Genomic DNA, 26,941 nt, shown 5'->3' with positions numbered 1-26,941 from the left:
TTTGTTGCCCACAGGAAGATAAAACCACGAGGGATGGTGGAGGCAGTGAGCTGCATGGGTATGTATACTAACAGCAACGTAAATTAGTTCTACCACATTTCTGCCTTCTCCCTGCCTGTTCCAAATCTCCACTATCTTTATCTCTATTTAATTTTTTTTAAAAAAACATGTCACACATGAGATCTGGAAAATAGTAAGGAAAAGCTGACTCACAAGTTGACTCTTCCATCATAGGACTACTTGTTCACATAATTCCTGTGCCTTTATTGTAGAAATATGGATGGATTTATACAGGTATATAATTTCCCTACTCCTCTATGGCTGGCTGAAGCCCTACGTGCACTTATGTTCAAACTAAACATATCAAGGATTGGGATGCTTAGTTCTGAGACCAAGAGCACATGGGTTGGTAGGGAAGCAACACACACATCCAACATTCCTATTTCCACTGATGCTCAGACATAGTAATTAGAGTGAGTTTAAGACTGCAAAACAGAATGAGCATTCACCTTAAGTAATATAGTATGTCCATGCCAAACAATTCCCAGTTACTGTAACAGAAAAGGATTTGTTTCTTTAAAACACCCCCAACCTTTCTCAAGGTGGAGCAGATACAGGCTCCCAAGCAAGCCTTAGATCAATACCTCTGTCTTTGCGTGTTGGGTTGCTTGAGTTCAAACTGGCACTAATTAGGGCGTATGCAAGAGTAGTTAAGTCTTAGTTTAGCAGCATTCAAAGAGGTTTGAAAGGAAGCAAGCATAAGTTAGAGGAGTGAGAAGCACAGCATACACTTTTCTCCCCAACCGGTTAGTATGTTATCATGGGTGGATTAACACCCGGTACCTCTGTGCGGAATTGTTATCTTCTGCTCGGAAGCTATAAAACAGAGTTTGCTTGTGGTAAAGATGGAAAACTGCATCCATATTTCTGTCTTCCTTTTCTGGGACAATTGTGAAACCCAGCAAAGGCAAACTCTCTGTGGCGACTTTATCCTAAAATCAGTGCAAAAGGGGAAATGGGCTTAAAAGGGAATGCTATGCATAACACTTGTTCTTTGTGAAAGTACTGCAGAGACTGTATTTGGACAGTATAACAAACCATGATTTGTTAACCACAGTTTGTTCAGATTCTGGTTAATGATGTCTGAATACAAATGATCTAGCAAACTAGAGTTTGTTGGTTGGCACGAAACAGATCTCAAACTAGAATTTGTAACTAGTTTGTTAAAAATAGTAAGTACCGATTGTAATTTTATGACATTTGAATTCACAAACCATAGTTTGCTGAGCAGCACCTCCCTCCTTTGTCACATCTGGTCACAGAGACAGCAGTGTAGGGAAGACCTCCCTGCTGTACGGGGGAGGGGCAGAGGAGGGCCAAGAAATAGATAAGCAGCTGCCTGTGCCCAAACCAGGATTTGTTAATTACAGCTGGTAGACTAACCAGAATTCTTGCATAAACTAATGGCTTGGATCCAACTCAGAGTTTCTGCAGACAGGCGGGTTTCCTGTTCCTAGGGAACAGCATTTTAGGTGGCAGTGAAAAGGGAAGGTGAAAAAGTCACTCTCTGTGGGTAGAAATCCTTTCCCCTGCAGAAACAGTCCATTGGATCCAAGCCATTGGTTTAATATAATACCTAAATACGACCTGTTCTTGTTATATAAATCTAAAGTAAGGACTCCAGTGCCTGATCTTGAATTTTCTTTCTGTCAGTGAAATATAAACAAAACTGAGTTTTTAACTTGACTGTCTTGGGGAAATGACACATTGTTACAAATTGCTTTAACCAGTTTCAAATAGCTAATGAGTATGGCAGGCCATAGCCAAAACTAATTGGAATGCCAAATAAAATTTATGTAAGAGATCAGACCTGAGAACACACTGAAAATTCTCTCACATCCACTGGATCTTACCTCATTTGCTGTATAGGTGTAGAGCACTTTGCCTTTGATGACGAACCATAGTTTTTTCCAGTGCCTTTTACCCCTCTTGCATCTACTGAGATAGCCACTGATAGAAGAGCCCTCTCCAGAGGCTGACACCTGTAGATGGCAGAAAACCAAGCAAATGTCTCAGTGCACGTGTGTATGTGGGGCGGGGGGGTGGGGTTGATCTCAATCAAGGGAATGTGAAATCATTGATCTGAAGCACAAACTTGTCCCCAACTCTTACATAAACCGTAGATTTAATTAAAATTGCCCATTTTGAAAGTCATATATTGCCTAAGCAAAAAACAAGCATACTAATAGGCTGATGTAATCGTTAGTACATTCCTTTGCATGGAGCCTTTGCACCATCTGGGAACATAATCCATACTCTTTGGTCACCCAGCCTGTGCACAGTACAGAATTATTTCTGTGTGAAGACAAGGGGCAAATTTATGTTCAACTTTTCTCTGATTACATGCAAGGATACCATGCAAGGTCACTTCCTTGAACCCTACTGCACTGCAGTTCTATAGACTCTTACTCAGAAGAAATTCCCATTGAGATGAGAGATTGAGAGAACCATCAAAGCATCCTTTTGAAGCACAATTACAGCCTTGTTCATTTATTTAGCTCCTTATGCCATTTCTCTTCCCAACGGGACACAAAAGAGCTTGTGTCATCATTCTCTCTTCCTTAATTTTATCCGCACAACAATTACCCTGTTGAGAGTGTACAGCTGGCCAAAGGTCATCTAGCAAGCTTCCAGAGCAGAGTGAGGATTCAAACTTGTGTCTTCTATATCCTAGTCTGACACTCTAACCACTATTATTATTCAGACTGAGGCCATAGGTGGAAGGGAGAGAGGGTTTAAGCCATTCACCACTACACAGTTTCCAGAAAATCAAATGCAGTTTCCCATTCCGTTGTAGTCCTTTACAGCAAAAAGAGAAATCCGCCCTTTATTTTTCAGGGGCTATTAACAGCATGGGGGATGTTGATTATGGGAGTGGAAGAGCTACACCCACTGCTTTCCCATGTGGTTCCCATTCAAACTGAGCCTACACCTGACTGTAATTTTGCTTTAAAAGGCTGACTGAGATCTCTATTTTATATCATACATAGTTTTACCATGTGTCCTCTAAATAAGCATGCATGTGAACAGATGGATCTTGACAGTGTTTGGCCATCTTCTGGGCATGCAGTAAGGGTCACTGGGTGTGTGTGTGTGTGTGGATGGGAGGAGATAACTGTGAGTTTCTTGCATTGTGCAGGGGGTTGGACTAGATGACCCTAGAGGTACCGTCCAGCCCTATGATTCTATGACACTATGATTCTAGAAGTGTCCAGAATCCTCCAGAAGCAAAAGCCAGTAGTTACTGGAGAAAACATTGGCTGTTTTCACACTGTCTATAAATCCCGCGAGACTCACGGAAGGCTGCCGGCTTCCTCCCCCGATTTTTAACACCATCCGATTACAAAATGCCGTAAATCACTGTTTGTGGCGTTTTGTAAACCGATGGCGTCAAAACTCGAGCGAGGAAGCTGGCAGCCTTCTGTGAGTCTCGAGCGATTTATAGACAGTGTGAAAACGGCCATTGTTTCACCATAACACAGAGAATAGATTCTGCTGTCTATAAATATTTTTCATTTGAAACTGAACATATTTGTAGAGGTCTAGCAGTTGGAGGGTACGCTAGAAGACTACCAGACAGTCTCCAAGGATGATCCTGGTGATATACTGAATGGTGTCTCTTGGACTCTAGTTACTCTAGTAAAATGCGATCCTAAGCATGTTTATTCAGAAGGAAGTCCTGTTGAGCTCAATGGGGCCTACCTCCTAGTAAGGGGGCTCAGGATTGCAGTCTTATTGTATCCACTTATACTTAAATGCTGGTCAGATATTTTCCCCATAATTCCGTTTTTTTGTAATGAAGCAAGCTTTAACAAAATCTGTTTGATAGATGATCTCTTATAATATTCAGTTTTCAGAGATTTTAAGTATAGACATGTGGACTCAATTCAGATTTCATTTTAAAGCAGGTTAAGTTTACAGAGACAGACTTACTGACTTTAAAAAAAAAAACAATTTTTTTAAAAAGATGAATTCTTATTCATTTTGGAATGTCTTTTTAATTTCCTAAAGCTACACATAACATACTGAAGCTTCACTAGGCATTTTAAAAAAAATTGACACAGCTGAATTATGAGAAGAACATAGCTATGACCCATAAAATGGCATGTTGCTGTAGCATAGCGGTTAAGTGACTGGGTTGCAAATCAGCACTCTCCTGGTTCAAATCCCACTATTTGCTATGAGCTCAGTAGGTGGCCTTGGGTAAGCCACTCCTCTCAGCCCCAGCTCCCCAGCTGCATTGTGGAGATAATAATAACACTGACTTTGTTCTCCACTATGAGTGGGATACTAATCTATCTAGAAGCGTAGTATATACACACAGTTATTATTAGTTAGACAATTAGTCCTAATTTGCTGCAATTGTTACCAAAAAAGCCAGTGGGATAATTGCAAAAATAACATAAGGTACATATATATCAGAATATATATTTTAACTGTTGGTATAGCAAGAGGTGCACTTTTTCAATGGAGAAACAGATGCACTGTTTTGATCTGATAGACCTGGGTATAGCTTTTGTTTAGCCCATGAAGCCTGCTGATTGGATCATGCTATTAAAATGCAACATAGTTTATCTGAGAAAACTAATTCCGATGATGAACAAAAGAAGATAGTAAGGTGCAAATGTTATAGTATTGTTCATTTATTTATAGTCCAACTTGCTTACTGAGACCCAAGGCAGATTACTCAATGCAAGTCAGTACAATATAATCAACAACTACTAAGACATTCAGTGAGGAAAATACACTATGATCACCAGCTAAGACATTGAATGAACAGATGGTAACAGAAAATTTGTAAACAAGTATAGACATGAACATAAGAGATATAACCTTTCTGAAATAAAGGGTAACTAATTAACATGGCATCTTTAACAATGTGGAAACTACCCCACTGGAGCATATCTACATCAACAGATAGTACGCAGTGGCATCGTCTATATTCCCTGTCCTCTCTGAGCCATTTCTTAATGCACAGCTCTATAATCTGAGAATACATATAACCTGAATGGTTCAGTTTTGCACAGTTTTCAGAAAGTGAGGAGCTTTCCTGACATCAGGCAGACCATTCCATAAGGTGGGGGCTACTACAGAGAAAGCACATATATGGACAGCTGCTGATTTTGCCCCATCGCAAGGTGGTATCTATAGAAGACCCTGTTCAGATGGGGAAAGCTGCCATGACGGAACGTAGGGAGCGAGGCGATTGCACAGATATGAAGGACCAAAGTTGGGAAGAGCTTTGTATGTGATAGTCAAAACCTTGTATCGAGCTCGATAACTGATGGGTAGCCAATGGAGTGACTGCAGAATGGGAGTACAATGCACTTAGCTCCTGAAAGTAAATGAGCTGCGGCATTCGGTACCATCTGGAGTCTCTGACTTGACTTTGAGGGGAGACCTATGTTTGTATATATAATATATACCATAACTGGAATAGAACATGTGCAAGTAACAGGGAAGGTTCATGGCTAAAGGCTTCCTTACAGAGAGTAACCTTATTTGATAGCAACCTTTGACAGCAATATTAAACAGGAGTCCAGTAAGCATCTTAAAGACTAACAACTTCAGCATAAGTGCTCCGGAGTCAGAAGAACATACTTTATCAGATGCAGTAGGTACATGCTGCCCCCTAATGGTTTCAAAGTAATAAGACCTGCTGGAAATTTAATTCTGCTTCATTATTTTTTAAAGTAGAACATAAAATTAATTTACAGAATTCATTGGTACAAGGTATGGTGGTGGTCACAACCTAAGGTGAAGGATTCATGGAGGATGTGTATATCAGCAGCTATCAGCATGAATGTGACTTGTACCTTCTGCCTTTATGCTCTGCTTGTGGCTTTCCCCAGAGACATCAGGCCCTCATTGGAAACAGCATGTGGGATTAGGTGAATTCTTAATCTGATCTAGCAGGGCTCTTCTTGTTCTCTTCTTACTATATATGTGTTTGCAAATTTGTCTGTTTTCACCATAGATGTATTCATGGTGCCACCCTGTAAACAGGTAAAATTGGCTCATTCTCATTAATGCTCCTTCCCTTGGGTGTTTGCCACATTATGCAATGGCCTGCCTGAGGTTATTAAGGCAGCCCACTCTAATCTAATCTGGATGCCAGCTGTAACACAGGCTAGGCAGAAGAAATGCTTTTAATATATCGTCTGGTCTACTTATGGACCATTTGGACCTAGTTACCATAATGGAAATTAACAGGATGCTAGTGTCTGTAAAGGCCACCACATGTGCCTATCTTAGCTGATCATGTAAAGACTACATTGATGTGATGTCTAACCTAAATCAGTCACTAATACAGGGCATCTTCCCTCGGCCACTCAAAGAGGTAATTTATTCACTCATTACTTAAAAAACCGCCCCTAGACAAAAATAATGTGCCCAGTAATCACCCAGTCTCTTATCTGCCTTTTCTAGGCAATGTGATTGAGAGAGCAGCAACAGACTAACTCCAAGTCTTCTTGGATAGCTCATGTGCTGTAGAACCTTTTCAATCTGCTTTCAGGCTGTGCTATGAGATGGAGATGGCTCTGGTGGTTTTAGTGGATGACCTCTGTCTGAATATAGACAAAGGCCATGCTTCTTTGTTGCTCCTACTGTATCTACCGGCAGCATTTGATATAGTAGATCATGATATTCTGTTGAGAAGTCAGGGAATGTTTGTTGGACTGGTTTAAATCATTCCTGATGGAATAGATTCAAAGGATTACTGTTGGAGACCAGATATGTTCAGTGTGAGAGTTGTCCTAAGGGGTTCCATAGGGCATAATCTCATTCCCTGTGTTATTCAACTTCTATGTAAAGCCTTTAGGAGAAAATATTCAGTTTTGGACTTGAATGTCATCAATACATGAATGACACCCAGCTCTGTATTTCTCTATCTGAATCCCCTGGTGATGTAGCGGAGGTCTTAAGGCACTGTCTGACTGCTTTGGTCAAAGGCATATTACTCCCATTCTGTAGTTACTCAATTGGTTTGTCCACCAGTTACCAAGACCAATTCAAGGTACTACTATCACATACAAAGTCTTTAACGGCCTTGGTCCCTCATATTTGCAGGACTGCCTCTCTCCCTTTGCTGTGCCACACAACAGCTTTGACCATCTGAGTTGGGACTTCTACCAGTGCCACCATGCAAATGAGCAAAATCAACCATTGTACATGTGTTTCCTCTGTTGTGCCCCTTATGGAATGGCCTGCTTGATGAGGTTCAGAAGGCTCCCACTTTCCGGGGTTTCCATAAACTATGCAAAACTGAATTATTCAGGACAGCTTTTTTACACAGGTTATAGGTCTGTATTGTAATGAATGGGTTCAGAAAAAAACTTTAGTAAATGGAGAGGGACTGTAGTCTATACTACTATGTATTATCTGTTGCTGTAAGTGTGCTCCTACTAAGTAATGTCAGCATTGTTTGATGTGTCATGTTTAAATGCTTAGGTTTTGTTCAATGTTGTTTCAGATTTGTATCAGATTTCTGTGTGTTTTCAAATCTCTGCAATCCAAACCCTATTGCACTGTTTATTGGATGTCCTGGCCTGCTGATCATATTGACTTACACTATGTAATCTAACTCACGTCTCTAGTGAGAAAGGCAGACAACAAATAATGCAAGTTAAACAAAAAACAAACAAACAAAATAACTGTTCAGAAGTCCTGTATTCTTATAAACTGTATTCTTATAAAGGGAGGAGAACTATAGTATATTTGATCAGCTCAGGAGGTGACCTCCTACACTGATTGTTTCATTGCCTTAGCCAACAAGTTCTTCAATCCACTGCATTATTTTGTTTTATTAAGAATCTTTTCTGATAGAACGGATTGCTTTATTTAAGTGTTAAATGTTATTTACACTGATTGTTTTCTTGCCTTATACAGATTTTGTTCGCTTGTGTTGTTTTTCAACTTCTTCAATCCCAGCTCTACTGCTAGTATTGCCAGGTTGCAGTCAGCAACCTTTGGGAAACTTTAAGGGCTGGGGACAGGCCTGGCAGCATCATGTTGGCATGCTGACATCACTTCTGGTACATACCCACTGGTGTTAAGTGTCAGAGAGCAAAAAACTGGGTCACCAGTAAGTCTCCTGCTACAGCAGGAGACCTGACAACCCTACTTACTGTATTATTTTCTTTTTAAAATCTTTGCTGTTAGACCAAATTTTTTAAATTATATTTTGTGCTTGACTTGCTCATTGCCTGAATAGTCTTCTCATACCTGTATTCTGCCCAGGCCTACTGTATTATCTTGTTTTACTAGGAAATCTTTGCTGTTAGATTCAAATTATTTTATCATACTTTGTAATTCATTTGTTGCTTGGCTGAATAGTTTTTGGAATTCAACTTGAGTCCCAGTGTGAAAGGTGGACTATAAATGAAGCTAATAAATGATTATTATGATTATGATGCTATTCAGTGGAAATGTCACTCTCATTCAGCAATACATCATCTTTGGTTTCATTGGATCAGAAAGACGCAAAGATGCCAAAGTCTCTCTCTCACACACACATGCACACACATGCACGCACGCTCGCACATACAGAGGCACGTGAGAAATCAGACTTTGGTTCAGTTCAAGCATCACACTTACCCACTGTCAGTTAACTAACTAACTAACTAACTAACTAACTAACTAACTAACTAACTAATGTTAGTATGATTGTTTGAAAGCAGACCACCATGCTAAGTATGGTTAGGGCCATTAGACCAGAATGAAATAGGCTCCACCTGGCCCAGGTGGAGGATCCCTGCCCTTGGAAAGGTGACAGGAGAAAATTTCTTTTTTAAAGGGCCATCAGGCTGATGCCATGACATCACATCCGTTGAGGACCCAGAAGGAATGTCTCTTCTCTCTAGGAATCACCAAAAACTTCATGGTAAAACTATAGAGTTTTTAGTGATTCCTAGAGAGGACTGATGTCCCTGCTGGGCAACCAGTCCCCTCTAGGGAATTGCCCAAACTATATAGTTTTACCATAGTTTAATATGGTTTATGGTAACTATGGTTCATTTGTGAAACCAGGTTTCATCTCGCAGATTATCATCCAAATCCTGTTTTGGTTTGGCAAATGGTAGTTTCATGGCCTTTGTTCTCCCATGCTTCCCCCATGGAGATCCTGCTGGTATCTTGGCCAGCAGTGCGGCAAAGACAGCACAGCAGGAAAAAAACCCAGGATTAATACAGGATGCCCACGTTCATAAGACAGGCAAAACTATTTATTTATTTTATTTATTTATATTCTATTTGAATTCCGCCCTCCCCACACCAGCAGGCTCAGGACGGATTACAACGATATACAGTTTAAAATACATTAGATAGTTAATACCAATTAAAACCATAAAAAGGTCCAAATTTACACAATTTAAAATACATATATATATACATATACATAGCAGCACAAAATCCAACTGACCAACCTTTACCCATCTCCAGAGCATCGTAACAGGGACTGTTTACTAAATGGGAATGTTGCTAGTGGAGAGGGCATATCCTGTAATCAACCGGCCAGGGGGTTCCGCCTAGCACCGCCCGTACGCCTGGTGGAACAACTCTGTCTATAGTTTATTTTAATTGTAGTTAATAAATCAACTTCAAACTATGGTTCCATGGGTTCAGCATAGGATTGCCAGGCCTGGTCTGGCAACCTACAAAACATCAGAGTTGGGCAGAGACATGTCGGTAGTGATGTGATATCACTTCCAGGGGGCTTAGAAATGTCATGTCTCTCTAGGAATATCTGGAAACTCTATGGTAAAACCATCGTTTTTTTATGATTCCTGGAGAGGACTGATGAGTGATGACTCCTCTAGGCAATGAAAGCAGTATTTGCTGAGGCAAAACAGGATGTGAATGATAATGTTATGACTGAACCAAGCCTTTGGGTAAGGCAGGAGAACTAACAAGGGGAATACATTTCATAGGCCAGAATGATTTTCAAAGAATCTAATAATTAAAACCAAAATTGTAGTACTTTTTTGTTTTAGAATACACAGATTGTTACTTTCTTGTCAAACAATGTATTTAAATCAAAATCTCAGTTGTCATAAGAAAAAGAATATTGAGGAATATTGAGGAAGAAGGAAGTAGATTACTGTGAAAAAAGTGAAAAAGTGAAAAAAGAACACATATTTCAACATATGAATTATATTTTAAACTGAAATGTTTAATTTTCACTGTTTTCTGATGGAAGTTTCAGAAACTATGTTTGGGATTTAATTCCAAAGTTACCCCTTAGTACAAGAATTTACCAAAGGTCATGACATAAATGGCTTAAAAAGCAGGCTCATAACTCTGAGTCCTAGAGACTGAGTAGCTGTTTTGTATGCAGTCCTTTAGTTTCCTTGCCTTTTTGTAGGCATCCTTGATCCTACCTCCAAAAGAGCTGAAGGAATTTTCTTTTGTCTTTTGAAGGATGAGTAGTGGATATTATGGAAGACAGAAGAGAAGGCACTGCCTGAAAACCTGGATGAACTGGTAGGGAAGCTCACACTCATTGGCCGCTCTGTAATAGTAGAGATAGGAAGAGAAGAAAGATTGTTTGGCACCTGGGTTGTCTCCAGCTCATATTCAAGGATCTCGCCCAGTCTCAAAACACTTTGTTACTACTATCTAATATTTAAAGTGACTGGCCCCTCCCCTGTGAATATTTATTTATTTAGAAGATGTCTATGTTACCTCTCCAAGGAACTTGTCCTGATAATGAAAACTACACAATGGATCCCAGTAGAGATCTCTACCTACTTGTGGGGACTCTCAAGGAATAGCTGAATACAAAATTTAGTTGAGTTGTTAGTGCTAGATTTTTATCTCCTACTCCAATTTACATGTGCAGTAATTACCAGAAGCAGGCATGCATTAAAAATCTTAGAAGAAGCCATCAAGTGTGTTGGTTAGCACATTTCCCCTTATATCACCACAACAAAAAGAACTAAAGATATACATTTTTAAAATAAATACATTCTGGGAATTTAAGGAGTGGGAATGGCAAGGTGGCATTCCCCCATACAGCCCTTGTAGCTATGGGTCTTCCCCTCCCACAATGATCTGAGGCGGACTGAATGTGGTCCTGGAGGTATGGAACACTGATAGCAGTAGAAATCCAAAGTACACTTTATGTTTTTTTCACGAGCAGCTCCAAATGTCAGGATGTCTCCTGTCATACTCTGCAAGGTCCTGTTGCTTGTACTCTGCAAAGCCTGTGTACTGTTTGATTCAGTTTGACTCTGATATTAGAAGCTGAAGCTGCCTGGAATGTCCCTGCTGCTCTCTGCCTGAAATGTGAGAGCCTGCTATTATCTGTGCAGTCTCCCTTTCGCCTGGGAAGCTGGGCCTCATGGCCTTGGAGTGTCTAACACATTATCTCTGCTTTGTCCTGCTGCTCATCTATTGAATTTAGCTAGCGGTTTCCTGAAGGGGGTGGGGACTCTGGGAATTAGGCTGTGCTTAGAATCCTATATGTGTTATGTGCTTGTAGTGAAACGGCATTCCTGGCAAGGATGGTAATAGGGAATGACACTAGTAGCTTATCAATAAAATTGCTTTAACTCATGCAGTTCCTGGACTCGTGCAGTGCAGTCATTGAGAGTTACTTGGCAGAACCTGACACCAAAATGGAGTAAATAACCCTCTTGGGTCATTTCAGCTCAGAAAAATGGTGCAGTGGGGAAGGCAGGAGCCTCTCTTCCCTCCGTGCAGTAGTGCCAAACTGAATCAGGCCCGTGTAGACTTTTAAAATGCTGTTCCTTGTAGTGGCTGTGTGGCTGCAGGGAAAGTGAGCTGGGTCTGGATTCCATGTAACAGTAGAAACCGTAGAAAATCTAACATGTTATTTGGCCCTGAGGGTCAGTTAAAGAAGGGTGGGAGGATAAGTCTACTCCAACATCAGATAGTTTAGAGAATCCTGGAGGGCAGGCAAGAATTCTACCACTGAACAACCAATGGATCCAAATTTTTTTCAGAAGAACGGACTGATGAATGAAGATCTTTCTGTTGCCTCCCCCACATGCCCCAGAAGTCTTTTTATGACTGCAGGATAAATGCTTCACAGCTTATAAGACCTGTGTAGAGTAATAGCCACATGGGTAGAAAGGATGCAGTGTCGAGGGGGAACTGCAGAGCAGTGCTGATAGAAAGAGAAAAGGGCCATTTTGCCTCCTTCCCCCTCCCAACTGTGGTCCCCTAACATGCATGGCTATTAGTCCAGAAGAGTCCTGAAACCCAATAATAATAACATACTTTATAAACTGCTCTGAGTGGGCATTAAGTTGTCCTGAAGGGTGGTATATAAATCGAATATTATTATTATGATAAAAACTCAACTTTCTTGGGAACAGAAAGAACTGTGAGAATGAGAGAATATCCACATACAGCTGGGCCGTTTCCACACAGCTTACCATATTCTGCAAAATAGCGAAATCTCGCATGAAATCTCACAAGAAGACGCTGTTATTGCGTCTTCTCGTGAGATTTCGTGCGAGATTTTGCTATTTTGCAGAATAAGGTAAGCCGTGTGGAAACGGCCCTGGATTCAACCCACATGTTTTCTTACTTAACCTTCAAAACCACCCTGTGAAGTAGGGTTAGGATGTGAGAGAGTGATGTGGACATGGCACTCAGTGGACATTAGGGCTGAGAGGGGTAATGGACCTGAGTCTCCCCTGTTCAGATCAAACACTCTTTCCATATGACCTCACTGGTTCTTTAGTACCAAATGTAACACAAACATCTGTAACAATAAAACGCAAACTGTTTATGAGTGCATTAAGCTGCCTTATCCCTAGTCTGGCCACTGGTCCATCACACTCAGCGCTGTCTACTTGGAAAATGAGGCTCTCCAGGATCTCACGCACAGAATGTCTTTCTCAAGTTCCTGCAATGCAAGATCCTTTCACTGGAAATGTCAGGACCTGAGATCTCATGCATGCAAAGCACTCTCCAAATGAAACAAAAGAAATCACTTAATAATTTAGGGTATTCTCACTGCATGCCTTCTTCACAGCCAATTCTGACCTGTATGAATTCACTGATCTTGGGGGGCCCCATGCTCTCACCTGTTTGTTCTGAACTCAGTAACCTTTGAGGAAAAGACTATAAATTTGGCCCTCAAGGGGGTATGGTCAATTGCTGGAGCGGCAACCAGAGCATGTCTGATACGCTCATCCTTATCTCAATGGCTGGGAATACATAAATTAGCTCTCAAATGGCCTTCTTGGACTTGCCACAGTATTAAGAAAGCCTTTTGTCTTTGCTTGGCAGGTAGGCTCTCCACTGCCACAGTCAAGACTCACCCCTCCTCTTCAGTTCTGCATAGCAGCCATCACAAACTTTTGCTAGTCGGTCTTTGAGGTACTTCAGAGCGTACTTGTTTCTTGAACAATTTCGGCACACAATCTGCAAGAACATAAAACCCAGTGGTATCATCAGCGGACTGGCATTTAATTTAATTGTCCACGAGGCCTATTGGTGGTGAGGAGCAAGCTGAGCCAAGACCCAGCAACTCTTCCATGACCTCACAGGCCACTTGGATTGGACCTTTTAGCAGCAATAATAATAACTAGTGTTAGTTCGCCAATTGCTTCCTCCAGCATTGCCACCATTTTGCAGGAGGAGGCAACGGGTAAGCCCTGCAGGGGCAACCCACCTTCGCTTGCTCCAGAGACATTTTTCTTACCACTCTGCTCCTGTTTGCTATTTTCTAGTTATAAATGAGCATAATCCTTTCTGTTACATGTTACGCAACGGATAATAATAAGACAGCACCAGCACTGAAGCCTAATCTGTCCTCACCATACATCTGACAATCCAGTTATAGTAATGCTTATCGAAAGCTCTTACAAACCCCTTTATTTGCAAAAAGAATTCCACTCCCACTCACTAATTTCTCTGGTGCATTAAAGAGGTTTTATAGAGAGAATTCTTTTATTATTAAACAATCTGAAAACATCCAGGGATCATGTAAAATATTTACCTTCCCACATGCATGGCAATGATGGCGCCTCAACGTGAGCTTGAAGTCACAGCCACAATTCATGCACATCATGACATGAGACACAGGCACCAAGGTTGGGGGTCTCTCACCCAAGGACATTCCCAGTCTTTCCCTAAGCTTAAAATAGAATGCAGAATTGTACTAGTTTATTACTAGGCAAATTCACAGTGCACTTTCAATTGAACCACAAGATGCGTTCAGATGAGTCTGTCTGGAGAAAAGAATATTTGTGCAGGAAGAAATGAGTTACCTGTGCTTTACATACTTGTGAAACAACTTTGAAGCTATCAGCATATAAAAGTTAGAGAATTGTAAGAGTGGCAAGTCCCCCCAAATACCTTAAGACAGGATTATCCATCCACTGCCTTCCATTGATCGACCCATGCAACTAACTACAGCTAATAAATGAAAATGTTTTCAGAAGAAATAAAGGACCAAATAATGCTAGCCCCATTCCAGTGAAGCACTTGGAGACCCCACTATAGATCACTGGAAAAAAACAGAACTGGGAAGTATTTAGAATTCCAGCAACAACCTCGGCAGTTTGAATATTAAACACGTGTGCCTCTGATGACCTTTGTCATCTAGACTTGGAAAGCCAATTTACATGATATTAATCTAAATGTCTGTCCACCAGGGACTCTTTTCCTTAAGCTTACTCAACCAAGCTCACAAAATCTGCTGGAACTCGCTCTTACTTCCACGCTGTTGTGAAAAGTGGCTGCGCTATGAGCCCTGTAGTCATCTGGGATGCTTCTGCTGATGCAGCTGTACCACTCATCCCTTTCGGAGCACGAGCTGTGGACAGAAATGCAACAACTTGGTCAAAGATGATTTATTTAACATGTCTGCATCCTGTTTAGACTCAACACAATAGTGCAACAATGGTTTGCAAGGACAGCAGACAGCATTACAGTCCATTAGCAAAATTAAAAAGAGTGCACAAATTAAAAATGCAGCCAGATTTGCCAAAACTAATTTTCTTTCACCAAATGCCTTGTGAAATAAAACCATTTAATGCACCTGTCTAGACACAGCAGCCTTTTTGGTAGGCCACTCCATGCTGGATTAGACCTATAATTCCTCTAGTCCAGCATCCTGTTTCCAACAGGGACCAGCCAGATGTCACAGGGAGAGAAGCCCATAAACAGGGCCTGCAGAACAGACCAGCCTCCCAGCGTGTGACAATCAGAGGCCTTCTGCCTCTGGACCTGGATGTCTCAGTCAGATATCATGGCTAATAGCTAGTGTTAGGTCCTACCTCCATCTAAGCCAGATGCCATCACCACATCTTGCAGCAATGAGTTCTACAAGTCAACGACGGGGCTGTCCATTTCTTTTCATTTTTGTTATATTCATCATTACACAAGCCCATTCTCACTATTGTATTTGCTCTCATACCCACTGGTTTAGGCATAGAAAGATAGAGAGCCAGTTTGGTGTAGTGGTTACGAGCGGTGGGACTTTAATCTAGAGAACTGGGTTTGATTCCCCACCCCTCTGCTTAAAGCCAGCTGGGTGACCTTGGGTCAGTTACAGCTTCTCAGAGCTCTCTAAGCCCCAGTCACCTCACAGGGTGTTTTGGTGTAGGGATAATGATGACATACTCTGAGTTAAGTCATCCTGAAGGGTGGTATATAAATCAAATGTTGTTGTTGTTTTTGTTGTTATAGAAAGATAGAAACATAGAGCTAGAAGGGTCCCCAAGGGCTGAGTTCAGCCCCCTGCACAGTGCAGGAAATTCACAGCTATCACCCCTGCCACCTCCCTCAGTGACCCCTGCTCAATGCCCAGAGCAAGGCAAAAATCCTCCATGAACTCTGGCCAATCTGGGCTGGAGGAAAACTCCTTCCTGACCCCAAAGTGGCCATCAGCATTACCCTGGTCATATAAGAAAGGACCACAAGGGTCAAGCCCCGGCTCACCCCTTCCTGCACGCCCTCTCTTGATCTGTGTACATTCATATTAAGTCAAAGAATCATCATAGCTGTCAGATGACCATCTAGCCTCTTCTTAAATACTTCCAAGGAAGGAGAGCCCCCAATCACCTCCCAAAGAAGCCTGTTCCACTGAGGAACTCCTCTAACTGTCAGGATGTTCTTCCTAATGTTTAGCTGAATATGTTTAAGCTTTAATTTTAACCCATTGTTTCTGGTCCAACCTGCTGGGGCAACAGGAAACAACTCTGCTTCATCCTCTGCATACTCGCCAGGCTGAAGATACCCAGCTCCTTCAACCTTTCCTCATAAGACTTGGTCTCCACACCCCTCACCATTTTTGCTGCCCTCCTTTGGACACGTTTCATCTTGTCAACATCCTTCTTAAACTCTGGTGCTCAAAACTGTACACAGTACTCCAAATAAGGTCTAACCAGAGCAGAGTAAAGCGATACCATCACCTCACGTGATCTGGACACTATGCTTTTGTTGATACAATCTAAAATTGCATTTGCCTTCTAAGCTACAGAATCACATTGTTGACTCACATTTAGCATATGATCTACTAAGACAGCTAGATCCCCTTCACATGTACTACTGCCAAGATAGGTCTCCCCTGTTCTGTAAGTCTGCCTTTGATTTTTCCTACCTAAATGCAGAACTTTACATTTATTTCTGCTGAAATTCATTTTCTTAGTTTTAGCCCAGTTTTCCAGCCTGCCAAGATCACCTTGAATCTTGATTCTGCCTTCTATTGTATTTGCAACCACTCCCAATTTATTATCATCTGCAAATTTAATGAGCATCCCCTCTATTCCTTCATCCAAGTCATTTATAAAGATGTTGAACAGCAAAGGGCCAAGACAGATCCTTGAGGCGCTACACTTGTCATTCCTCTCCAAGAAGATGAGGAACCATTAACAAGCACTCTTTGGGTATGATCTGTCAACCAGTTACAAATCAATTTAACAGTAATAAGATCCAAACCACATGCTACCAACTTGGCAACCAGAATGTCGTGTGGAACCTTAATCAAAAGCCTTACTGAAATCAAGCTAAAAGGCTTCTAACTTCTTTTCTATAAACGCTATATATTTGTGCTGACTGCTTTTCTGTTGTGATCTTTTCAGCCTGTCCTCTAGAAGGATATCAAACAAGACCTGTGAGACTAGATTCTTTTTTGTGGGAGAAAAGCAAAGAGCTGATCAATGATCCTTGGCTGAGGTTGAATTCCCGCATCCCTGCCAGTGAGCACTTAACTGTGAAAAACATCAGCTGCTATAAAAGTCAATAGCCCTGCTGTGGGAAAGAGGGCCCAGGACAGGTGCATAATGAGGTAAGATGCTGTACATCACCTTCTGGCCTGGACTTACAACATTATTCACTCTCTGTCTCCACACTAGTAAAACGAACTCCACTTTCTGCCCTCTAGTTCCTATTTACAGGATTGCATTAAACTCCCCCAAGATTAGAGTTACCAACATTTTTTTCTGGCAGGATACCCGAATCCAAAACACAATTTAACAGGCAAAACTTTTCCCCTAACACAGTCACAACATGCTGGGAAAGCTTCAGTCGCTGAATTTCAGCTTGTTCACATAACTGATAAAGACAGAGGAGCCCTATCAGGAAAAAAAGTGGGCAATGAACTTTAGACGCCAAAGCAAGACTTAATAAAGTTTGTGAATGTATACATAAATGCTGGTAATAAATTTTAACTTATCATTTACTACCTAGGTCCCCTTAAGAATTAAAGGCAGGATCCAACCAGGTTTTCAGCTGGTGAAAAAGGGACCACCAAAAGGGTCATGCTGGGGATCGTGGGACCTTCATGGACAAAGGACATGAGTGGCAGGAGCTGTAGTAAGAAGGGGAATTGATCTGACCCAAAAGTTGCCACTTAGGCTATGAAAGGGAGGCAACGGAAGTGGGAAGAAGAATCTAAAAGAAATGCAGGCAAAGAAGGAAAAGTGGTGCAACTGGTATAGTCAGGGGTATCGGCTGGAGTGCATGCCTGAAAACTAGCTGCAACAGTAAGTGATCAGTATCTCACTCTTCTATTGTGTTTATTACTTTCTCCTGATGTATGTGTGAACGTTCAGACGATAGTAGTATATGTGGTAAAAAATAGTGGCATTATCCACTGTAGACAAATCCCCAATACCCAGAGATTTAACAGACTAGCATAAAAGTAACTTTGCAGCCATTCTGCAGCAGCCTTTTACTAGCTGGATAACTTCTTGCTAGATTATCTGAAGTCCTGTTGTAATGGGGGCATTGCTTGATTGTGGTCGGGTGTCTGATGGACCAGCTAAGGATAAATTCTAGAGGAGATAGCCAATGTTTACCTGTTGCAGCCAAAACAACATAGAGTCTTGTGGTATCCTAAAGACTAGCACATTTATTGTGGCATCGGCTTTTGCGATCCAGTATCTGCTTTGTCAAATGCATGTCAGATTCATCTGACAAAACAGCTCCAGCTCACAATAGCTTATGCCACAATATATTTGTTAGTCTTTAGGATGCCACAATGCTTTTTTATTTAGCCTAAACACAATGATGCTCATTCTGCATAAGAGTTAATCTGCTGCCAGCCAGATAGCTACGTAACAATGATGAGAGGATGAACAAATGCTAAATACACAGCCAAATCTGCTTACTGATAGGTTTCCTATATCCTGGGGTCATCTAATTCTTTAAAAGTCATTTCTAATGGACTTAATTTGTGCATCCCTACGATCTTTCCATTAAAAATATTCCAGTCAATGACTTTTGTCAGATTCATTTGAAGCATTTAATTGCAAAGTTTGCTCCTTATCACTTTCTACTTTACAAGGATTCCCTAGAGTGCCAGTGACTTTAATAACATAACCAAGCACCACTACAGCCTGCTAGAATGTAATGTCTTTAAGCATCACCTTGTAAACAAAGAAAGGGCACAATGGGAAGGTGATAAACCAAACAGGGCAGTCAAGCATACCAAAAGATAGTTCAGGAGACAGAGCAGGTGTAACTATCCAGGCTGCCACTAAGAACTGTCCCATGTTAAGTTCTTCCCCTCTCAAATATGCAGTACAATTTACCCACTGTCATGAAGTCATTATATTATGCATTTCTCCATCAGCCAATGATGAACAGCAGAGTCTGTGAAACAGCATAACAAGAAGGCAAGCTGTTCCAGACCTTAACGGGGATGGGGTGGGACTCACTGAAGGGTTGTATATTTGGTATTAGTCCCCTATTACTTGTATAATGTGCATATTCAACTTTGACTATGTTTAAGCACAGCACTTTAACTGCAGGAAATGAGGGTACAAGTGAATTATCTAAATTAAGAAGTCAGGACCAGTGGCCTCTGTTTACGCAGCAGAGTAGAACTCCATTTAGGGCAGGATTGCACTACAGTAGCTGCCCCTTTTTAGAGGTCCAACATTCCACAACAGGAGTAACCCAAGCTATTTTTTCAAAAGCCTTTTTCAGTCGTTATGACTGAGGATGGAACTCCTACCTCACATACCAAGAGAGTGTGCTAGGAGCAAATTCCTGATACACGTGACTGCCATTTTGTGTGAACAGTACTACACAAGTATTTTTCCAGTTCTGGAGTGCACATATGCATATCAACAAAAAAAGTCTGGGCCTCCTACCATGTATACTGAGGCAGGAAATATGGACACTGACCAATTCACATAAAATGGCTGCTGTGCATCTCCAGAGGACTGCACATAATGTGCTCTCCTGGTGCACAAGGTACAAGCACCAAAGCTGTAATGACTGAAAAGGGATACTGAGAAGGACAAAGACCTAGGAGCTTCTTAAAGCACCAGAGAGAGCCTTCCAAAGTCCTCTCCTCATCTTGCTTAAACCACACAAAAGAGGAGACTTTGCAACAAATTTGTGGGGCAAGGAGGATTTTTTCCCTACCTCTTTCTTACTAATTCCTTATCTCGCAGGCAACAAGATCCTGGAGAGGTCAGTATGACATTCTCTGGGCTTTCAGGATGCAGTGCCCAGTGCCCCGCAAAAGATAAGGCAAAAAGTGATATAGGTTTGCTTTCTTTTCCATTCAGCCCAGAGCCATCACAAGGGCTGGCGTTAGACTCAAGGGGTGAAAACAGAAAGCCATTTATTCCCCAGGTCTGAGATGTCACAATGGGCTGGACTGAAAAGAAGAAAGGGGGAGCAAGCTCTTTCCCTTTGGCCCTGAACGCAAAGCAAGGCCACAGTGCTGGGATGAAGGGATGCAGGCCACTAGCCTCCCTGCAGCCACCGAAAAGCTCCATCTCCGATCAGCCAGTGTTATGAGCCTGGGCCACATATAAGCATACACCAACAATAACGTTTGTAATTGTTCTTCTATAATTTAAGTACTATAAAATACCTTTAACGCCAGGGTGGCAAGATGGCCAATTATATTGCTTTTCATTAACTTTTCAGTTACCTCAAGAAATGACTCAACAAATGAAGCTATAAGAAGTGGAAAAGGCAAAGCATGACAGGAAGAAAGTGAGTACTGATCATGGAACTGGCTGTATGGCTATTAGAAACAGATTTTCTACTCTTCCCTCCCTATTTAAAAACTTCTCAAGTGCTCAGTTGAAGCCTTTGGCTCACTATAAATGTTGATATAGTTATGTCTGCTGAGCCTTACATTTAAAACAAATCCCTTATTTAAAGCCAGACACTCATGGATATAAAATGGAGTTTAAAAATAGAAAGATATCCGTTCAGTGTTGAAGAGCTGTTGCGCTGGTCTAGAGGTTTGGCCTTTAAAAAGAAATGATGGTATGATGTGACATACCTTGCTGATAGAGTTAGGCAATTTTCAGCATATTCAATCTTCAGGACATTCTGGGCCTTCTCTGTCACTACACGGCTGACCTAAAAAGAAATGGCATTTATGTGAAGGAAAGCGGTAAATTAAACCACCAACCAGTGCTCAAAGAATGGAAAGACTTACATGCCCTTTTCATGCACCTACAAAGCTTCTGCAATTGTTCCCATGCCAGACGTGAGAAGGTATCACCATTTCCACTCACATCTGTGGGATTCCTTGTGAGTATATGTAACATGCAAATGATGGACCTCTCCGGGTGGTGGGTGTTACTTAAGTGTTAAGCAACGACGCAAGAAACATTTCATCTAATGCATTTTTAACCTGATCTAATACTAAGAAGCTTAGGATAGTATGTAACATTCTCTCATCCATTCTATCCTCACAACAATCCTGTGATATAGGTTGGGCTGAGAGAGTGACTACACCAATGTCACCCAGCATGGCAAGTAGAGATTTGAACAGAGGTCTCCCTTGTCCTAGATCAAGAAGACTGACTCTAACTACTGCTGTGAACCTAGGCAGATCATGAGAGAGAGGGCAGAAAGGGTACATCAGTGCTTAGTTCTCATGGTCCCTTCTTACATGCCCAGGGTAAGGCCAATGGCCACTTTGGGGTCAAAAAGCAATTTTCCCCAGGCCAGTTTGGCGGGGGATCCTGATGGTGTTTTGCCATCTTCTGGGCATGGAGCTGGGGTCACCGGGGTGTGTGTGTGTGGGGGGGGGGGTAGTTGTGAATTTCCTGCATTGTGCAGGAGGGGTTGGACTAGATGAGCCTGGAGGTACCTTCCAACCCTGTGATTCTATTCTATACACTGGCACTATGGAAGCCCAAATAGATGAGCAGAAATTGTTATATGAACATAGGAGTGATATGAGTCAGTGTGGTGACATGGTTAGAATGTTAGACTAGGGAGCCTAGTTTTAAATCCCTTCATGAAGCTCATGAAGCTCATTGGGTGGGTCAGTCAACACCTCTCAGCACAGTTTACCTCCCAGAACAGTTGTGAAATGGAGGAGAAGAGAAGCATATTTACCACCTCTGAGGCAAATCCTGATTAAAATAAGATAGATCGCTTAAGTGGGTAGCCTATTGGTCCGCAGTAAAACAGCAGAATTGGGGTCAAATGGCACCTTAAAGACTAACAAAATTTTCAGAATGTATGCTTTTGAGGGTCAAAGCTCCCTTCCTGTGTCCCATGTCTGAAGAAGGGACTCTGACTCTTGAAAGCTTACCCTCTGAAGATCGTGTAGATCTATAAGGTGCCACAGGACTCAAATCCTACTAGATAATAGATTGGCAGCAGTGTGGCACCAATTGCACTGTAGTAGTATCAAGGAGGCTTTCAACATGCAATTTGGAAAGGTAGTCATCATGTTAGTTTGCTGAAGCAAATTGAACTTTGAGTCTTATGGAATTTTAATAACACACACACATCATTAAAACTGTTATTTTATACCCACTCTGCATGATGAACAATAAGCATGTTCCTACACTTTTCACAAAAGATTCTTTTTTTGTCCTAAATAATTATCATATTAAAACATCACAATAACCCCTATAGGTAGATCATTACAATTTTAGTTCTATGAATGGGGAACTGAAGTTAAAGGACTTGCCAAAGACTACAAAGCAAGTCTATGGCAAAGGTGGGATTTGGACTCAACTTGCCCAAAGAAATTGTGATCATTACAGACTTCAACCCATTCAGTAAAGCTCGGACAAGCAACAATCTATGCTCTGCTGAGAACAGACTAAACTGGTACCATAAGCCTTCTGCTTTAAGCTTAGTGTTTTCCAAAGTATTTTCCAAAACCAGTCTTTTAATTTCTCAACTGTAGACTCATTCTCTGTTTAAAAATCCCTTAAAACAAAAATTTAAAAAGTGGAAGAAGGAGAAAGGGAATAAGGCAGGATGTCTAACAGAAGGATAATATTCACAAAATACAAGAAAATTAGATCATCTTAACTTAAATTGTTCAAATTTATTAACAACTGTATTTTTAGAGCTCCTTGTAACGATCATGGCTCCCAAAGGAGTTAACAATATAAACAAATCATATCAATTCACAAGTAAAATAATGAACACACGTGCACGCGCGCACACACACACACACAAAGCTGTCTTATATATGGAGTGACTCTACCGGCTTTTATCAATATCAGTACTATCTGCTGTGTGTATTCTGTACTACTCAGATTGGTAATAGCTCTTCAGTGTAGGGATCTTTTATATCACCTACTACCTGATCCTTTGAAATCTCTTTCAAGGAAAGATTGAGCCTCAGACCTTCTGTATGCAAAGTATGAAAAGGAGGTGCTCTGCCACTGAGCCACGGCCCCTCCCCTAATAAAGTAAATCAGTTGTGGTAAAAGAAGGAAGCACTGGGGAAGAGTGTGCGAGTATTCACTCCCTTTCCTGTCCTTTTGGGTATTATTTCTTCCTCTACTGCCAAGTCCAATCAGATATTGTACATTGTTATGTTTACTACTACTACTACTATAATTATTAATTTTATTTATAATTTACCTTTTTCATGGAAATTCTGTGGAGATTACACAGTGTAAGCCAATACAATCAATAAGATTAGGCAATTAATAAGCAACACAAATTGTTTTATTACTTTGTGTCCCTAACAGACCCTAAACCATCCAAACAGCTCTCAGTAGCCACAATGAGGGCCACTGAGAATCTTGACTGAATAGGAAACCTGATTTTAATTTACATTATTTTTCATGACCAGCCTGTTTGCTAACAGTCTTATTATGCTGTTAGCAAACAGGCATAAATATTCTCACTCAGTGCTTCTTATTGTATACTGCTTTTAAACAAAAGAAAGGGTTTAGTATTACCCTCATGCCAGATACAGTCAAGGTGTTCTTCAACCGATACTTGCCATCCTTCTGGGGATATGTATATAGCAGGACATCATTCATCTGTAAAAAGAGGAAGAGAAGATCAATTATTTGCAGTACGCCTTACAAGCCTCATTCTTGGTTCAGTACAAGTACAACTTGATGAACTGGCTGGGCTGTTACTAAAGAATGACCTGATTTCTGAATTTTGATTAAGATGTTAAGAATATGAATTGATGAAACTGTGAGATTGGTGGAGAGGCTGGAACATAACAGAGTGTCTGGATGATGGTTTAAGAGACCATGGGTATGTGCAAATTGTCCTGGGACCCCACATGTTGGTTCATAAGGTTAGTTGGCAAAGAAGGTTGTGTCCATTTACATTTCACCTTTGATCTTAAGGATAGTGTCAAATAGGAAGCCTCAGGTCCAGAAACACCTTAAAGACCTACTAACAACAACAACAACATTAGATTTATGTACTGCTCTTCAGGTATAGAAATCGAACAACGTAACACCCACTGAAGAGTAGTTTTCAAAGTGTGTTATTATTATCCTCATGATAATCACCCTGTGAGGTGGGTGAGACTGAGAGAGCTTTGAGAGAGCTGTGACTGACCCAAGGACACCCAGCTCGCTTCAAGTGGAAGAGTGGGGAATCAAACCTGGTTCTCCAGATTAGAGTCCTGCTGCTCTTAACCACTACACCAAATTAGATTTCCAGGGTATGAGCTTTTGTGAGTCAGAGCCCCTAGCTGGTCTTTAAACTGCTACTTGACCCAAATCTGGCTCTTCTACTACAGACCAACAAGGCTACCCACCTGAAAGTAGGAAGTCTATTTGTTTAGGTAATGCACCAACATTCAGTTGTAATTATTTTGCCTAATTAAAAATACTGCATATTAAAACATATAATACATATATTACGTTAACATTTCATCTCAAATATATTATGGTTGCAATTCTAAGAATACTTTCCTTAGCGTAAGCTCCACTGAATGAAATGGGGCGTACTTTCTGAACAGAACTGCTTAGGATTGTTATCTATGTTATCTGCTGTCAGCACATTTAGGGGAAGGGGTTTGCCAGAGAAAGGTCCCAAGACTATGTTGAACCTCCCCCTGCAAATGTCTGTGGCATTTTGAGAATTTTCTTTTCAACAATTAAACAAAAATCTTCAATGGCTGTGTGCTCCCCCAGAGTGCTAACACAGCACGGTGGTGCCTAATCAATCCTAATTAAAACAAGCACAAATTTAGCCTTTCATGTAGTTCCTAGGGAATACTGTATGGCAACACCTTAATTAAGACAGCTGTTGAGCACAAGCTTACCAACTGGCCAGGAGAAAAATGTCTTGTCCCTTTAACAGAGGCTTAATGTGTGAAAATGGAATGGCATAAAACTGAATCACATAATAATTGCTGCAGAACAAACTGATATTTAAATGGACAGCTAGAGGGACCAGTTTAAGAGCTGGCAATCCTATTATTTATTACATTTCTAACTCGTTCTTCCCACAAGCGGGCTCAGTCAAACAAGAAGTGGCATTTTTTGAACATATTTTTTGAAAATATCAGTTTTTGAGTGTTGAATTATGTAGAATATCCAAACTTTCTCAACAATGATCAGCTGGTGGGGATGAAATTAGGAATGACCTGTGAGGTATAGGGAGAGGGTTTTTTTAATTTTTTTTTTAAAAAAACCCTTTCCTCACTGCCATTTTCTCAATTAGAAAGCAACTTCCCTATGATGCTATAATAGGAAAAGACAGACACCTGTCTTCTTTTAGTAAAAAAAGTGGGGAGTGATTTCTATCAGTAACACATCACAGGGAGCAGAAACAGTTAAACCCTCTACAAACTGTGGCCCCAATCAAACCCTCAAAGGCTGCTTTTTAAGGTTAAAAAAATACTTCAGAAATTCTGATCATGGATTGCCCAGTGCGGCCTTGAGATCTCCTAAACTACATCAGGAACTTAAGCAGAGCTCAGCGACCTAAAAAGGGTCAGAAGATGTCTAGAAAGACTCTGGAGGAAAACTCATACTGAATCCAACAGAGCATGTTATATAGCCCAGCGGAAGACATATGAAGTAGTGGTGATAGTGGCAAAGAAACGGTATTTCTCTGTAACCATTACACCAGCCAGTTCATGACCCTCCCAGTTGTTTAAGGAAGCTCAACATCTTCTAACTCTTTGATATGAACCTTTACTGTCTCAGGAACAATTAGCTGTGAAATCTGAGCAAGGTTGTTTGCTGATAAAAAACACACACATGCTCTGATCCAGATGCCAGATGTAATATAGACCAGGCAGAAGAAATGTTTAATACATCATTTGCTCTGCTTATGAACCATTTTGACCCAGTTACAGTGATAGATTTTGCCAGGATCCTGTGATCAATACAGTCCACCGCTTGTGTGTTAGACCCACTGCCGGCACCAGCCTGTGGCCACCCTCCTGTGTGTGCGTGCACAGTGCACGCGTGCACCCCCGGACTGCATGATGACATCATCATGTGATGATGTCATCACACAGCAAAGCCGGGCCCATTGGCTGGAGGGTGGCTGGGGCGGCGTGAGGAGGCTGCCTGTGCTCCGCACGCCGCCCCATCCACCTGCCGGCCTGACCCACAGCTGCTGCACCCAGCTGGGGGCGTGTGGCAGTGGTGGTGCAGGGCTGGCCGGCTGCATCAGCAGCTGCAGGCCAGGCACGCCAGTTCTGTGGCATGCACCTCCACCCCTGGCACGCCCCCTCTGGCCCCTGCCTCACTGCCTCAATGGTGGCGCCAGCCCTGGTTAGACCCTTACTCATCCTGGCTGTTAAAATCATGTAAGGACCACATTAATAAGACCTTGATGCCTACCATAAATCAGACACTAACTCAGGAAACCTTCCTTTGGTTACTCAAAGAAGCAATCTGTCTGCTACTTTAAAAACCTTCCCTTCACAAAATGATGTGGTCATTTATCACCTAGTCCCTAATCTGCCCTTTCCAGGCAAAGTGATTGAGAGAGCAGTAGCAGACCAACTAGAGGTTTCTTGAATAATTCTTGTGCTCTGGACCCTTTTCACTCTAGTTTCAGGCTGGGCTATGGGACAGAGAAGGCTCTGGTGGCTTTAGCTGATAATCTTGGCACAAATGTATACAAAGCCTCTGCTTCCTTGTTCTGTCTGGAGCCTTTGATACTGTAGATAAGGCCATCCTATTAAGGTATTTGAAGGCAGAAGTAGGTATCAGAGGATATTTTTAGACTG

General features: G+C 41.5%; 1 protein-coding gene across 3 annotated transcripts in view; it reads right to left on the bottom strand.

Moving 5' to 3' along the window:
• Nucleotides 1–26,941, bottom strand: part of FGD5 (FYVE, RhoGEF and PH domain containing 5) — a 197,480-nt gene that overhangs the window by 988 nt on the left and 169,551 nt on the right. For all 3 annotated transcript variants that reach the window (XM_054978381.1, XM_054978379.1, XM_054978380.1), the window contains exons 13-20: nt 23,682–23,765; nt 20,795–20,874; nt 14,755–14,854; nt 14,036–14,173; nt 13,356–13,458; nt 10,440–10,570; nt 1,914–2,042; nt 844–992 (exon numbers count right to left, since the gene is read on the bottom strand). In XM_054978381.1, the coding sequence (XP_054834356.1) occupies nt 844–992; nt 1,914–2,042; nt 10,440–10,570; nt 13,356–13,458; nt 14,036–14,173; nt 14,755–14,854; nt 20,795–20,874; nt 23,682–23,765 (914 nt within the window). The remainder of the gene's footprint in view (nt 1–843; nt 993–1,913; nt 2,043–10,439; nt 10,571–13,355; nt 13,459–14,035; nt 14,174–14,754; nt 14,855–20,794; nt 20,875–23,681; nt 23,766–26,941) is intronic.

The sequence above is a fragment of the Eublepharis macularius genome, chromosome 4 (assembly GCF_028583425.1).
Source record: "Eublepharis macularius isolate TG4126 chromosome 4, MPM_Emac_v1.0, whole genome shotgun sequence".
Lineage (NCBI taxonomy): Eukaryota > Metazoa > Chordata > Lepidosauria > Squamata > Eublepharidae > Eublepharis > Eublepharis macularius.
This window is presented reverse-complemented; position numbering and strand designations above follow the sequence as displayed.